Here is a 16,478-nt window from a genome sequence, read left to right as displayed (position 1 = left end):
CTCAGGAGAGTAAGAAGCATGGAAGGCTGACGATGTCCCTCTTCTTTCTATTTATTGACTCCTACATTGTATAGATGGATGGAACTTACAACTAATAAAAATATCGTTTTAAAAAGTGACTAGAGGTTCTCCCAAGTTGGTGTGAACTGGTGAACGGCAACCTCTGCAAGAAGTCAGAGCTAGGAGAAGACATACTGGCGGCTTTCAGATCTGGCTGAAGGAGAAGGAAGGTTTCCGTGCTAGCCCAAGGACTCAAGGATGGATAAATAAGTGCAAGGATGGATAGATGGGCAGATGAAGTGGGAAATGTGGAGAGATGGATGGGCAGCTTGGAAGATGGGTGGATAAATGGATGGATGGGGATATGCTTGGGTAAATGGATGCATGGAAAGGTACATGGTTAGGTAGATAAGTGAATAGATAATAGCTGAATAAGTGGATAGCTGTCTTAAAGAATGGATGGATACATAAGTAAATGAATAACTGCATGGAAGAATAAATGGGTATGTTCTCTAACATCCTAGTTTAGAAAGCTGGTTCTGAACATCTTTGATGATGGGAGTTTGGTGAAGATACTGTGTTATGACAGATAATTTGAATCCAGACATAGCAACGTTATTTTGGCCAGCGTGGTCCCTTGGGGACCTAGCATGCCCTAGCACTGGAAGTGAGCCAAAGAAATAGGGAATCTCTTACTCCGCCACTGGACTTCAAGGAAAGGGCCTTGGAACCAACAAGGTTATCTTTCTTTTGAGGCCTTCTGGGGCATCACTGTCAGAGTGCAAGGACCAGAAACCCATGGTCTGAGGCAAAATAAGTTGAAAAGTCCTGACGAGTGTGGGAGAGACAGGGACAGCCAGGGTTAGGGTGTGAATGTGCAGATGAGCTTCATGTCTGCGTATCAGCAGAGTCCATGGTGCCTGGGGCAGGACAAAATGGAACATCAACGCTCAAGAAGGGTCTTGTGCTCATCTTCAGGCTATCTGGACAGATTAGCCTCAGAATTGCTGTCTATGGATGCACGTCATAGGTTGGTCACAGCTGATATCACGTAGTGCCCATTTTACGGATACAAAGACTGAAACTAAAGAGATTGAGTGTATTTGATTGGCATCTCAGCTTTTCCACGAAGCCCTCCTGCTTTAAGTTGCTTCCCAGACCAGCTTCTTTGCTCTGCTCTTTCCAAAAGGAAGTGTGATGGCTGTCAGGAACTAAAGGCCAAGAAGCAAACTGAAGGCAGAACAGCACGTAACTCTCACCTCTTCGTCAGACAGGGCCACGATGTTGAGCCAATAGTAACAAAGAATTCCAATGATGGAGATCTTCAGAAGGATGTTTCTAAATAACAGAAGAGGAAACGGCTCTGGTCATCCCAATGGCAGCCTCCAGTGCTGTTGGTCAGTGTGCCCTGAAGGCCTGCAGCAGTACAGACATCCCTGCCTGCCCTCTGGGGCTGGATAGTATGATGAGTTCTAGCAGGTGAGCTATGAGCAGATGTGCCATGTGTCAGTTCTAGCCTTGGGCATGGCATGTCACTCTGAGACCCCCCCAGAACCCACTGCCCTTCTTTGCAAGGGCAGTCAGCACTATCTCAGATGTGCGTTGATGCCTCAGCTTGGGTCCCTTGGTGACGAACACGCACACAACCTTCTCTCCAGTCTACAACGTACGTGTAACACTGGCAAGAAATAAACCTTTGTGTCTCATGCCGCTGAGACTTGGGGAGAATTGTTACTGCAGCAATAACTTAATTCTGACTAATACACTCTCTTCTGTTGACCCTGCAAATGAACCAGTTTCTCTCCCATTCAAACCCATTACAGTAATAAGAAATGTGCTTAATATTTATTGAATGCCCATCCAAGATGTTCTACTGGGTTGCTCACTAAATCATCTCCCTTAACCTTTATAACTCTTTCACAGGTGGGTATGCCACACTCATCTTACCCAAACTTCAAGTGTGACAGCAATCCCTGATATTTTCCTCTCTATACATACCTAATGCATTCGTTAATTTCCTCGTTGTGTTAAAGCGATTGCTGTTTTGTTTTGTTGGCTCGCAGTTTGAGGGTAAAGCCCATCATGTAAGGGCAGACATGGCAGCGGGAGCGGGAGCAGCTGATCACATTGCATACACAGTTAGGAAGCAAGGTGAGATGGATCCAGTGCTCACCTTGTTTCCTGCTTTTCATTCAGCCTGGGATCCTGGCCCACAAGACTGGTGCTGTCCACAGCTAGAGTGGGTCTTTCCACTTCAACTAACCCAATCTAGAAACTCCACAGACGTGCCTGGAGATCTGTCTGCTAAATGATTAGAGAGCCTATCACGTTGACAGTTGATATGAGCCATTACACCTAAGAAAGCAGCAAAGTGGAACCCTGGCCTGGTGGGTTGGAATTGGGAGGAATTGGAGGGTTGGGAAGAATAATGATGGCACAATAATCATCTATGATTACAATTTTTCATAATATAAATCGAAAATAATTGACTCGCTGATTTATTGATTCTTTCATTTACTAATTATCTTTGAGCATCTGGAATGCCCCAGGTACTGTGAGCAAGAAAACAATTTCTCTTTATACACACTCACATGCGAGTGTGTGTGTGTGTGTGTGTGTGTGTGTGTGCGCGCGCGCGTGTGCGTGTACATGCACTGCTGGGGTAGATAATAAATAAAATGCTAAGAAGTGGAAGAAAGCTATAATGTAGGGAATAAGAATGGTTGGGAAGATACCATGAAAGGACAATCCTTGAGCGAAAGTCTAAATGAAGTTGGGAAGTAGTCCCCAGGGCCGTATGTAGGAAGAGACTTTCCTGCAAAGAGAACAGCCAGAACAGAGGCAGGTATGGAGTTAGACATGTCTGAGAACACCAGGAGGCCAGTAAGGAGCATGATGAGAAGAAAGGGTCATATCTCCAAGGTCACAGAGAGGAAGGACCCTGGAGGTAATCCGTGAGGACAGTTTATGCACCGTGCAGACCCACGGTCAGAGCCAGGAGTTAGCGAGAGAATCGCAGGGAAAGACTGCAAGGACAGAGACTGGGTGGCTTCGGTTGCTGTTTATCACACTTTGGCTGCATCTCTTGTATATAGGAAGGGGCATCACCAAGGAGTGCCACCTTTGAGCCAGGAGTCACCAAGAACATCCTTCCTTCTGTTTTGATGGATGAATTACAGAAATATGCCTTCTCCTCCTGTGTAAGGCAGTGGGTACCAGAGCTCTGTAGTCAGGAAACCTTGCACAGTGCTTGTCCATCTGTGCAGTGATACTTAAGAACTGGATTAATTCCCAGGCCAGCAGCCATTAAGAAAGGTAAGCCATCATCAAGTAAAAAAAAAAAAAAGCATCCATACTCAATAATCACATTTTCCCAGGGTTCTTTGAAAACTGTTGTGCTGGGAAGTTTTATGTCAATGTGACATAAGATAAAATCATCTGAGATTAGGGAACCTCAATTAAGAAAATGCCTCCATAAGACCGGGCTGTAGGCAAGCAGATGTAGGGCATTTTCTTAATTAGTGATTGATGGGGGAATGTCCAGCCCATTGTGGGTGGAGCCATCCCTGGGCTGGTGGTCTATAAGAAAGCAGGCTGAGGAAGACATGGGAGCAAGTCAGTAAGGAGCACCCCTCTGTGGCCTCTGTTTCAGCTCCTGCCTCTAGGTCCTTGCCTCATTTGAACTCCTGTCCTGACTTCCTTCAGTGATGAACAGCGTTGTAGACATATAAGTCCTCCCCTGCTTGTTTTCGAGCATGGTGTTTCATCACAGCAATAGAAACCCTAACTAAGACAGCTGTTAACCCATCCTATGGCACTCCTCATTACCGGAACGCCTTCCTTCAAGAACAGGACTTTGACATTTGAATGGAGCTCCTTCTAGATCCCAGAAATGATCTAAAATCAGGTGTGACACACCTACCGGATCAGGAGGACATAGACTTCCTGCCTTGGTACCTCGAACCTCTCCACTAGACGGAACATGGAGTAGAAGCGAGGCACGGCCAGGTTGATGCAGGATACGACAAATGGCAGTAACAGCACCGCCCCAGGGTTCCTGTGCGTCTTCAAGAACTGCAGGGTAGAAGGATCAGCCTTAGAGGTCCATGGAGCTGTGGACCCCTTTCCACACACATACTCAGAGCGTCGGAAGTAGAGACCCTCTGCCCCACACTTCCACTGAGGATACTGAATCTCAGAGAGGTAAATATGTTTTCCAGGGTATCAGCAAGGAAGCACTCAATCAGAACAGTGCTTGTTAGTTTGTTGTTGTTGTTGTTGTTGTTTTTGTCATCTTGATACAACCGAGAGTCAAGTGCCAAAGGGTAACCTCAACTGAGGAACTGCCTGGATCGGATTGGCCTGTGCATATACGTGTGGGGGTTGTCTCGGCTGTTAGTTGATGCAGGAAGGCCAAGCTCATGGTAGGGTAGGCAGCACCAGCCTAGACAAGTGCTCCTGGGCTGGATAAGAAGGCTAGCTGAACGTGAGCCTGTGGGGGAGCCAGCAAATAGTGTTTACTCATGTCCTACCTCCAGCTTCCTGCTTGAGTTCTTGTCCTGGCTGCACCAGGGACGGACTATGACCTAGGATGTGAGTCAAGTACACCCTTTCCTCTCCAGGTCGGTTTTGGTCAGAGTGTTTTAGCACACCAGTACAGGGACATTAGGACAGTGACCTAAACTCAAACAGTTCTGCTGGGACTTGGTTCTCCTTACCAAGATGCTTTGGGCTAGGAAATCGAGTTCTCTTGCTGTGGAAACAAAGTCTATTTTAGCCATGGCATAAGGGAACTAAACACCCCGGGATTTCTCCTGTTACTCTGTTATCATCATCATCATCATCATCATCATCATCATCATCATCATCAATATTGTCAGGGTGAGACAAGGTCTTATTATGTAGCCTTGGCTATCCTTGGAATTCATTATGTAGATCAGGCTGGCTTCGAACTCACAGAGATCTGCCCACCTCTGCCTCCCAAGTGTTGGGATTAAAGGCCATGTGCCACCATGCATAGTCCCCACTTTTAATTTGTTTTTTTAAACTAAAATATAACTACATCATTTTCTCCCTTCCCTTTCCTCTTTCTCACCCCTCTCCCATGTATACCCTACCCAGCTCGCTTTCAAATCCGTGGGCTTTAAAAAAATTGTTGTCATACATATATATTATATGCATATACACTCATAAATATATCAATTCAACCTACTCAGGCTGTATAATGTTACTTGTACGTATATGGTTTCAGAGCTGACTGTTCCTGCTACCCTTGCACAGCCTGGAGCAGGTTTGCCAGGCTTCCTTTGTGCTAAGAACTGAACTGGGAAGCAGGCTAGCCCATGCAGTGCCTTTACAGGATGCAGCCCCCTGGTGGTTGCCTCATAGCAGGTAGAGGGCCCTCTGCCAGGAATTTTTCTTGGCGCTATTCCTGTGGTTGGATTTGGGGTCCCATGTTCTATTCTCCTTCTCCTGAGGCCTCACCCTTCCTGTATGCACTTCTAGAGGCCCTGAGAGCACCTCTCACCCCTTGGTATGGCTTTGGAACCCCCACATCATGGGTAGGATGCAAAGTTATGGACCCATGTGTTTAAATACTTGGTCCCCCAGCTAGTGGCACAATTTTAGTAGGCTGTAGGATCTTGGAGCATGAAGCATGGCTAGAGAAAATACATGACAGGAGGCCAGCTTTTGAAGATCAAAGCCCAGCCTTTAGTGCCCCCCACATTCTTTGCTTCTTGATCTATGGAGACGGTTTACCCACTCCCACCTTTGCTAACCATACCCAGCCACCATGCCGTCCCCTCCAAGAGCTGTGAGCCAAGGTAACTCCTTCCTCCCTGGCACTGCTTCTGTCAGAACACGGAGGAAATTAGGAGACATGTCTGGGTCCTATACTGAGCAGCTGAGGGGGAGCCTGGGTGACTGGCACCTCTGAGTCAGGGAAGCATCCCTCAAGCCACAGAAACTCAATAGAATTCAGAAAGATGAGATAAGGCCAAGCCTGCCCATGGAAGCCGTGGTTACCAGTGATTGACAGCCACCAGTGATGACAGCCATCAGGCTTATGCCAGCAGTTGGTTCGGCTCAACCCAGAGCGGGTGCCTGGACCAGGGAACGATCCTAGGACTCATCTCTCTCTAGCCGCCTGCACTTCGGGGTAAATGCAGGAGGCAAAGGCTTTCTACCTGCAGATGCCCAGCCTAAGCTTTCACCCCATGTGGTCAATGGCAGACTCCTGAAGACCATGACTCAGTTTCCCCTGTTAAAATCATACTTTAATATGGCCATCAGCAACCCTTCAACTATGTGTAACCCCATACCTGTTATTTTTAGACCAGAGGTGGAGCACGGTGGCCAAGAAAGATTACACCACACTGGGGGGTTCACCTGACAAACTTACAGAGCATCTACTCTGTCAGGTGTCAAAGGGGCCTGGGGACAAAATAACAAAGAACGCTGAGTGTCTATAATCTCAGCACTCGGGAGACAGAAGCAGGAATATCAGGAGTTCAAGGCTAGCCTCTGTTGTGTGACAAAACTTTATCTAAAAAAAAAAAAAAAAGCAGAGATGAGAATCTGATCCCAGGTCTCTGCCAGAGTCCCATCTCCACAGGAGCTTAGTGCACCTTGCCCTGTGATGTCATGACACGCCCTGGGATGCCTGAGTGCCCTTCTGAGTCTGTGGTCATGGGAAGAGGGGCAGTTCGTAGTTTGAAGCAAGCCTCTATGGGTGTGACTGCTGCTGGCCATGGGGCCCAGCTAAAGGCCTCAGTTCTGCATTTGCCCCAGCGGCCCCCCCTACTCCTCCCCAGCTCTCTCTTGCTCCAGCCCTTGGGGTTACCTCAGAGTTATACTCAGCCAAGTAGTACACAGCTACACAGCAGGCTGCGGCCACTCCAGTAGAGACGAGCCAGGCGGCTACGTGTGTGGAAAAGCGGGTCAGCTGCTGGTTGAACGTGAGCCTGTCATTCTCCTGGCGGATCTCAGACAGGTTCTCCTGCAAATGTCAGACAGTCAAGTGGACTTGCTGGCCCCTTGCTGCCAAAAGCAGAGATCCCCAGGATCGTGGGGCCAGTTCAGACCATGCAGGAGCTGGAGGGGAAGTCTGTGATCAAGGTGAATTATGGGAGACCAAGGGAGAATCTCAGGGTGGCAGAGAAGTCCAAGACCTTCAAACTCCGTTTCCATCTTAGGAGACCAGAGAGACGCAACAGGCCTGCAGCCACAGCGCTCATAGTAGTGCATTTTCTGCTTTGTTCCCCACCCCCTGCTTCTTCTTTCTCTATTCACCTTTCCTTCCTTTCCCTCCCTCCCTCCCTCTCTCCTCCCTCACCCAGCTACCCCCTTCCTGCCTTCCTTCTCTTTTATCTTTGCATGTGAAGGAAACAAAGCTTACCATGTAGCCTAGCCCGCCCTTAAACATACAGCCCTCCAGCCTCTGCCGCCCCAGGATGGCAGGTGTACAACCGTAAACCACAACAGAAAGCTCAACAGGAGCCTTTTCTTGATGAAGAAGGACAAGCACCATTACCACATGGAGGAAGAAGTCAAAGCTGGTCTCAAAGCCCTTTTACTGATGATTTATAATTACTAATCACTCTTCTTTGTGTGTGTGTGTGTGTGTGTGTGTAAATTTCCTGTTGTTTGATTTATTTTGTTTTGTTTGTTTTTGAGACAGGGTCTCACTTTGTAGTTCTGGCTGACCTGGAACTCATTATGTAGATCAAGTTGGTTTTGAATTTCAGCATCTGCTTCTCGAGTGCTGGATGAAAGGCCTGGGCCACCATACCTGGCTGCTTCTGGAAATCCCCCTTCTCTGAGTAGAAGCAGCTTGTCTCTGGTTGGAGTCAAGGCTGTCCTTTCCTTGTACGTGAGCTACTTCCTGGCACATCAGACCTCCACCCACGAGACACCGCTGCCCCCTTTCCTAACTGTCGCAACAAAAATCTCTGCTGTCTTCAGAGATATCCCAGCGTCCCTCTGAGGGACACAGTTGCTCCAGATGGAAAACCGCTGTTCGAGGGCAGGATTTTCAGTGTGGAAGTGTGAGCTCAAGAAGTGGAAGCTGGCCTCAGCGAAGGCAGAGCCAATCATAAAGCCTGGCGTGGTGTGGAGAGTCCACGGTTGGCACTAGGTGTTACCCATAATTTAGTGTTTTACAGACAAGGCCAAGAGTGAAGGCAAAGATCTATCACCTCGGCATCCAGAAGCTGAGGCAGGAAGATCTCAAATTCCAGGTCAGCTTGTGATACACATGAAACCCTTCTCTCCTCTCTCTCTCTCTCTCTCTCTCTCTCTCTCTCTCTCTCTCTCTCTCTCTCTCTCTCTCTCTCTCTCTCTCTCTCTCCTCTTATCCCCCTTGGTTTTGTTTTTTTTTTTTTTGGAAGCAGGGTTTCTCTGTGTAGCCCTGGCTGTCCTTGAACAGTTTAGTGTCACTACATACACTAAACTGGCCTCAAACTCTCACAGAGATCCACCTGCCTTCTCTTGAGTGCTAGGATGAAAGGCGTGTGCCACTACTACCCACCTGAAATCTGATCTCAAAGGGAAAGAGAGAGGGAAATGGGGAAAGGGAAGGAAAAGGGGGGAGGGAAGAAGGAAAAAGCTATAGCTACACGGGCACGGGAGAAGGCTGGTGGGGGAGGACTCTGGGGCCTGGGCCTTACCCTGATCTCTGTGCTCAGATTCTTCTGTTTTAGCTTCACAGCTTTTTCATGGGTGACAGTGAAGTCCCAGCAAAAGACAAGCTTAGCGATCCCTCTGGAGTATATATGGGGGTTGATGAAGTTGTTCCGGAAGTACTTGGCCATGCTGGAGAGGAAGAAACAAAATGTCCAAGCATTATCATGAAGGCGTTGAGGCATACACGAACCATGTATGTTTTTTGCTGATAATAAAAAGCAGCATGGGTACTCCAAATTTTTCCCTCAGAGAAGGGGAATTACCAGCACAATGTTCTACAAGTGATGGGAAAAGTGATGGGTGTAGCTTGGAAGCCTACATTCTACCAACAGAGGGATCTTTGCCCCATTAAGTATTCTGAGCCTCAGTTTTCACATCTAACAATAGTACCTACCTCACCGAGATATGAATGGACCATCCATGTTGCTAGAACAAAAAGATCACCAAGCTATTGCTTAACATGCCACAGGGTTATCATCTCACATTCTTGGGGTCAGAAGTTAAGAAGGGGCTGGAGTCAAGGCTCAGTCAGTAAAACTGTTGCCATGCAAGCATGAGGGCCTGAGTTTGGATCCCCAGAGCCAATGTAAAAATGCCAAGTGTGGCTGGGCGGTGGTGGCGCACACCTTTAATCCCAACACTTGGGAGGCAGAGGCAGGCAGATCTCTGAGTTCGAGGCCAGCCTGGTCTACAAGAGCTAGTTCCAGGACAGGCTCTAGAAACTACAGAAAAACCCTGTCTCGAAAAACAAACAAACAAACAAAAATATGCCAAGTGTGTTAGCATGTGTTTGCAATCCCAGCTCTGAGGAGCCATAGACAGGACCATCCCTAAACCTCACTGGCCAATCAGTCTAGTTAATCATTGAGCCCAGGGTAGTGGGAAACCCTGTCTCTAAGAAGAGAACCAAGGTACCTCTGGTTTCTACACATACACAGAGAGTCAGGAAATGGATGTTTCAGGACTGATGGCACAGGCTGGCCTCCTTCTGAAAGGTCTAGAACTGACCCGTTTCTTGCCTTCTCCGGCTTCCAGAGGCCTCTCTCCGTCCTTGGCTTGCAGCCTCTCCTCCATGTTCAAGACTAGAAAATAACATGTTCCTTCCCTTCCTCTGACCTTTCCCTTCCCTCTTCCCTCTCACCTCCCTCCTCAGAGGGAGAAGATTCTTTCAGGGTCCCTATGATTTTATTGGACCCACCTGACAATCCAAGACACCCCTCCTCACTCTTAAGATCCTTCATCACATGTGTACGGCCCATGGGTTGTTTTGTTTTTGAGACAGGGTATCCCTATGTAGCCCAAGCTAGGGAACTCACTCTGTAGATCAGGCTGGCCTCAAACTTGTAAAGGTTTTCTTGTAGAATTACAGGTGTCCACCACCCTCTCCAGAGTTCCTTTTTCATCCTGTGATGGTTAATCTTTGCCAGCTTCATTAGAATAAGAAACACCCATATTACTAAGTCATACTTGGGGTGTCTATGAGGTTGTTTCCAGAGATGATCAATTAAAGGGGAAAGGGCCACCATGAAAGTGGGAACACAGCAGGGACCCAGATGAGACTGGCCAGCGCAGAGGTACTCTCTGCTAGGTCACTGGGAAGGCTACCGAGAGGTAGGCGGTTTTGTTCCTCTGACAACTGTTCTGTCTCACAGTGGCCCAGGGACTATGGATCCAAGTGACCACAGACTGAGTTGTATATGCCAACAGTTTTGTCACGGTGATGGAAGTGAACACACCACACAAAACAGGCTTGGCATGGGTTCTAGGAGTCAGGAAATGGGGATCCTGCGGAGACATTACTCAGAAAGCCACAAAAGTCATGGCAGGAGGCATTCATTAGCCTCTGTTGGGAGACAATGGGGTGTCTCAGATCAGGAATCCCTTGGCACCCAGCTGGGCATGTTGTCAATGCGGAGTGAAACCAGTACTTCCCTTCCACAGTGCATCACCACTGAGTGACAGCTGAAAGAGCCTGTTCTAGTTTGATAAGTTTCAATGACGTCCCATTTTTCTTTGACGAATGATGTCAGAGGAGCTGAATTATGAGTTCCCCAAATTCAGACATGAAAGCTGTAAGCCCCGGTAACATCAGTCTCAGACTGTATTTGGAGATAAGGGCTTTAAAAAGTGGCAATTAAAATAAAGTGAAGACTTCAGGGTGGGGCCTCAGCAAAGCTGTTGCCATTCTTATTAGAAGTTAGGCCCGGAAGGCAGCTCCTCTCCAGAACTCCAAAGACAATGAGAGGAGGACGAGGAAGAAGAGGGTATGAGGAAGGCAGAGGATGGAGGGCAGAGGTGAGTAGAACCAGACAGACAATGGAAGACAATGTGAAGACCTAGGGAGAGGGTGGCTGCCCTAGTCAGCTTCCCATCGCAGAAATACACACCTAAGACTATCAGTTTGTAAAGAGAGAAGGCCATGGATTTAGAGGCTTCTGCTAAAGTCTGCTTGGCCTTGCTGATCTAGACCCATAACAATGCATCATGAAGGGCAGAAGGGCACTGAGAAAATAATCTGATCAGCTTGTGACCATGAAGTAGAAAAGCAAGAGCAGAAGGGGTCAGGGCCCCACAATGTCCTTTGAGGACAGGCCCTCGGTAACCTGGAGATCTCCCACTTCTCATGTCCTAAATCCAAGCTACAGCAATAGCCTTCTATAATTATGCCAAGGAGAGGATGCCTCAGAAGAAACCAGCCTTGCTATCTCCTCCTGTAGATGGAGACTGCTTGCTCGCTTCCCGGGAGCTCAGACCCAAATAATCACACAGAAACTACATTAATTACAACACTGTTTGGCCAATGACTCAGGTATATTTCTAGCTAGTTCTTACATCTTGAATTAACCCATTTTTATTCATCTGTGCATCGCCACGAGGCTGTGGCTTACTGGGTAAAGTTCCGGCTGGCATCTTTCTCCTTTGGCAGCTACACAGCATCTCCTTGAGTCTGCCTACTTTCTCTCTATATCTCTGTTCAGATTTTCTACCTGGCTTTCCTCTACTAAGCCATTGACCAAAACAACTTTATTTAATAACAATGGTAATAAAACATATTCATAGAATACAGAGGGGAATCCCACATCAACCTTCCTCTAGGACTCCTGACCTCTGGACCTGTGAGAGGACAGATTTCTGTTGCCTTAGCCATCCATGCTAGGGTCCTCTCCAGATGAATACAGAGGCTGACACAGCCCTGCACTCACTTCCCATCTGGACCTTCTCTCCAATCATCCCTCCGTCTCGTCTAGCCAGCAGAATTGCTCAGCTATTGCGTCTGTTTTTTGACTGACCCCTCAATTTCTCTAAAGTCACTTGAACACCTATCTTCTTCCATTTGTTCACATTCTGTACTGCAAGACAAGTGTTGTAGAATATTGGTTTAAAATGTGTGACTTTTTTATGCTGTGGAATATTTGTTTAATGACTCAAAGATGTGTTGCATTCTTTTATGTTGCATTTGTTTAACTGTGAAGCTGTGTAACTTTGCCTGTTGAAAACACCTGATTGGTCTAATAAAGAGATGAATGGCCAATAGCTAGGCAGAAGGAAGGATAGGTGGGGCTGGCAGGAGAGAGAATAAATAGGAGAAATGTGGGAAGAGAAGATTGAGGAACAAGAAAAGGAGAAGGAGAGGACGACATCAGGGGTCAGCCACCCAGCCATACAACCAGCAATGGAGTAAGAAAGGAAGAAAGCTATATAGAGAAAGATAAAAGCCCAGAGGCAAAAGATAGATGGGATAATTTAAGAAAAGCTGGCAAGAAATAAGCCAAGCTAAGGCTGGGCATTCATAAGAAAGAATGTGATTATTTGGGAACTGTGTAGTGGGTCCTCAAAGAGCTAACAGTAAAATAACCAACAACAAACAAGGAGGACACAGACAGCATGGCAGAGAAGCTGTCTACTGGGCTAGTGTATTTTTAGAGACAAGGTCTTACTATGTAGCTTAGGCTGGCCTGAAACTCAAAATCCTCCTTCCCCACCATTCCAAGTGCTAGGGTGGCAGGTGGGCACCAGCATACCCAGATTCTTGGGTTACAAGCTACAGCTTGAGTTTCTTGGAGTTTGTCTAAGATGAGCCTTAGCAGCTAGGGAGATAGTTCCGTTGGTAGAGCATCTGCCATCCAAGGACAAGGACAAGTTCAATTCCTAGAACCTATGTAAAAAGTAACCTGGGTATGGTGCTGCACACTTATGATCCCAGCACTGGGGAAGCAGGGCCAGATGGCTCCCTGGAACTCATCAGCAGTCAGGCAAGCCTACTTGGAAAGTTCCAAGCTGTAAAGAGACCTTATTTAAATTAAAAATAAATGATAAAAAATAAGGTAGACACTGCTCAAGGAAGGGCACCCAAAGTTTTCTGCTGACCCCACAAATGTGTACGCATGTACACATACAACTGCACACATGTGCAAACATAAAAATAAGCCTGAGAAGCAGGTCAGAATCTGTACCTGAAGAGCAGGCTGAAGAAGCAGACGACCAGGCAGGCTCCGATGGTGAAGATGTAGGCCAACTGCATGTTGTAAAACGGTCCATCCGTCCCATGCTGGATTGTGGAGTTGGTGTAAAAGCCATAGTACATCACTGTGTCCGTAAAATAGCCCTGACAGGGACAGTAAAGAGATCCAAGTTAAATGGTTTTCTTGAGAAAGGTGAATGGCTATGTATCTCAGGTCCCTCTCTGCGGTTATTCAGACGTCCATGGTCACTTCTTGGTGTCCAAGGAGATCAGCTCTCAGGTCGCTGAAGATACTGGCAACAGAGGATGGATGCTCAAGTCCCTTGCATGCAGTGGCCTAGTGTCCACACAGGTCCTGTGCCCACCCTTCCGTGTCCTAAATCATCTTGTGATGACATGCCTAATACAACATGGATGTTCTATAGATAGACGTTACAATATGTAGGTTAGGGAAAAAAGACAAAGCCCAGGATTACTTACATGCTTATAGACATGATTCTTAATGTGTTTGTAAATGTGTGTATACATGTGCATGTGTGTGTGTGTGCATGTGTGTGTGTTTGTTTGTGTGTGTGTATGTGTGTGTGTGTGTGTGTGTGTGTGTGTGTGGTGTAAGTGCATGACTGTGCTAGTGAGAAACAAGTGTTCTGATCTATGACTTCACCTTATTCCCTTAAGACAGGGTCTCCTACTGAAGCTGGAGCTTGCTGTTGGGAGGCCATGCTGGCTGACAGTAACCCTCCTACCTCTGTCCATCACTGTGCTCACACCTCAGGTGCACACAGCCATGTCTGGCTTTGTAGGTGGGGGCTGGAGATCCTAACTCAGATCTTCACGTTCGTGTAGCAAGGGTTCGTTTCTCAAGTCACCTCTCCAGTCCCAAACACAAACTGTAAAACCGTGTTTTGCACCTGTAGCTGATTGAACCACTGAGTTTAGAACCTGTGGGTGTGGAAGGTGAGGTGTAGTTTGCTGGGAAGGAGGCCGAGGTGCTTTTAAAAACAAGCTCCTAGCGATGGAGAGAATCTCCAATCAACCCAATTTCACAGTCGAGGAACCCACCGAGAGCGTCTGGACTTGGGGAATCAAGCCAAGCATCCTGAAAGCCAGAGTCAGACATGTTCAACCTCTATTATCCACTCAGGATGTGGGCCTCACAAAGCGGTCACAAGGAAGTGGTCAGACGCTTCCAGAAGGCAGGACACAAGTGCCCGCAGAACAGCTGGCGCTGCTCTTTGTCCTAACGGGGAAATGATGTCTCTTTGTAGACTGCTTTTTCTTCCCATTGACCCAGGAATTGATCAATAGGCAAACAACAGATACTAGATAAGTTAACAAGCTGTAAATACAGGGAAAATGACCTTGTAAAAACACAGGGGAGTCTGGGTGTGCCAGTCACTTACATGGTACAATGCACAAAGTCTGAGGTCTGTTTTCTCTGCATGATAAAAAGTAAAAGGTTTTGCCGGGCGGTGGTGGCGCACGCCTTTAATCCCAGCACTCGGGAGGCAGAGGCAGGCAGATCTCTGTGAGTTCGAGACCAGCCTGGTCTACAAGAGCTAGTTCCAGGACAGGCTCCAAAGCCACAGAGAAACCCTGTCTCGAAAAACCAAAAAAAAAAAAAAAAAAAAAAAAAAAAAGTAAAAGGTTTTAAGATAAAGGGGGTTAGGATTATATTATTGGGCTTCTTTCACAACTTTTGTTTTGTTTTTCAAGACAGGGTTTCTCTGTGTAGTTTTGGAGCCTGTCCTGGAACTCACTCTGTAGACCAGACTGGTTTCAAACTCACAGAGATTCGCCTGCCTCTGCCTCCCGAGTGCTGGGATGGCAGGCGTGTGCCACCACTGCCTGACTTTTTTTTTTTAACATGCATGTTGAACAGTTTTACAAATCCATGTTCTTCTTAGCATTAATCAGAGTGTACCACCCCTGTTGAAGCATTCAAGCTCTACCTTGTGAGTGGGCATTGAAGAGGTTTCTGCTCTTAGGGCAGGGATGCTAAAATTAAACTCCAAGGAACCTGCTTTTGCACCTCTGTGAACTAACACTGTCTTTTATGTGTGTGTGTATGTGTGTGTGTGAGAGAGAGAGAGAGAAAGAGAGAGAGAGAAATACAGACAGATAGAGAGAGAAACTGAAAAAGAATCAAAGAGGAAAACATTTCCAGACATCAGATCATTTTACTTTCAAATTCTCCAACATGCAACTCTGAAAACAAAGAATCTGTTTCTATGTTCATGCCACCATTATCATATTTACCAACTTTCAGAATATTTAGGGATAGAGAGATGACTCAGCAGTTAAGAGCATTTGCTGCTTTTCCAGAGAACCTGAGTTCAGTTCTCAGAACCCATGTTGGGTTCTCATGAACACCTGTAACTCTTCTGACCTCTGCAGGTACCCACACACATGTGAACATACACTCACACAGACACACACATACACATATAGACGCAATAAAAATATTAAAATCTTTAAGGAATACACCCCAGCTTGGGGAATTAGACAAAAGAGGAAAGGGAAAATGGACTTTTCTTCCTTTTCCTCTGTAGTAGAGATTTTCCATAATAGGACTAAATATATTTTGTAAAAATAAAAAAGATGGATTTCTAACATGAGGTGCCCACCTAGTAATGCTAAGGGAAAGAAGACAAACAGTAGGCAGCCCGTGAGGAATGCTTATCTCTCGTAAGAGACAGAAGGATGGAGTGCCTGGTTCATGCATAGATGGTTCAAGCATACAAAGCAGTGGGGCCTGGGTAAAATGACTAGCAACACTGGTTCCTGACCCCTGGAAGCTCCAGCGGCTTGCCTCATAAGGTCGTGCATTCAGTACTTGAGGAAGAACCAGCCTTTCTCCATCAGGCAGAATGGGCAGTCTGAGAAAGCCCGTGGCATTCCCCAGGGTTCCATGGCGGTGAACTTCCACAGAAGACAGAGAGCACTTACCGCCCCCGTGAAGAACTCCAACCCAGTGAATGACAGGGTGTTGTTCTCTGCCACGGTGAATTGTGGGATGATGAGGAAGCTGAAGTTCATGACAAATGAGAAGATGTTGAACTTCAAAAGCCACCTCAGGAAGCTGAAATAGGACAGGACGCTGGTTCCAAACTTGCCTCCGATGACCTTGAATGTCTTCTGCCACAAGCTGACGTAATTGAGGAGCTCTGAAAGGTTGCTCCTGGTTCTGCGATAAGCCTGGATGGGGAGACGAAGAGGAGCCTTGGTTCACAACAAGTGGCTCCTGAGTGAGTGTTGTAATAGCCAAACAGCCCCACTCCAAAATCCCTCTTCCCAGCCAGGCAGCTCTGAGGTGCACTTACAGGTCACT

The 16,478-nt window shown here is 47.0% G+C and overlaps 1 protein-coding gene across 2 annotated transcripts in view; it reads right to left on the bottom strand.

Moving 5' to 3' along the window:
• Nucleotides 1–16,478, bottom strand: part of Tmc5 (transmembrane channel like 5) — a 62,988-nt gene that overhangs the window by 20,784 nt on the left and 25,726 nt on the right. For both annotated transcript variants that reach the window (XM_038347247.1, XM_038347256.1), the window contains 6 exons: nt 16,097–16,345; nt 13,140–13,291; nt 8,670–8,814; nt 6,845–7,000; nt 3,923–4,074; nt 1,260–1,338 (listed from right to left, as the gene is read on the bottom strand). In XM_038347247.1, coding sequence (XP_038203175.1) covers nt 1,260–1,338; nt 3,923–4,074; nt 6,845–7,000; nt 8,670–8,814; nt 13,140–13,291; nt 16,097–16,345 — 933 coding nt within the window. The remainder of the gene's footprint in view (nt 1–1,259; nt 1,339–3,922; nt 4,075–6,844; nt 7,001–8,669; nt 8,815–13,139; nt 13,292–16,096; nt 16,346–16,478) is intronic.

Source organism: Arvicola amphibius, chromosome 1 (genome assembly GCF_903992535.2).
Source record: "Arvicola amphibius chromosome 1, mArvAmp1.2, whole genome shotgun sequence".
Lineage (NCBI taxonomy): Eukaryota > Metazoa > Chordata > Mammalia > Rodentia > Cricetidae > Arvicola > Arvicola amphibius.
The sequence above is the reverse complement of the archived record's forward strand: the minus strand, read 5'-3'. Positions and strand labels throughout refer to the sequence as shown.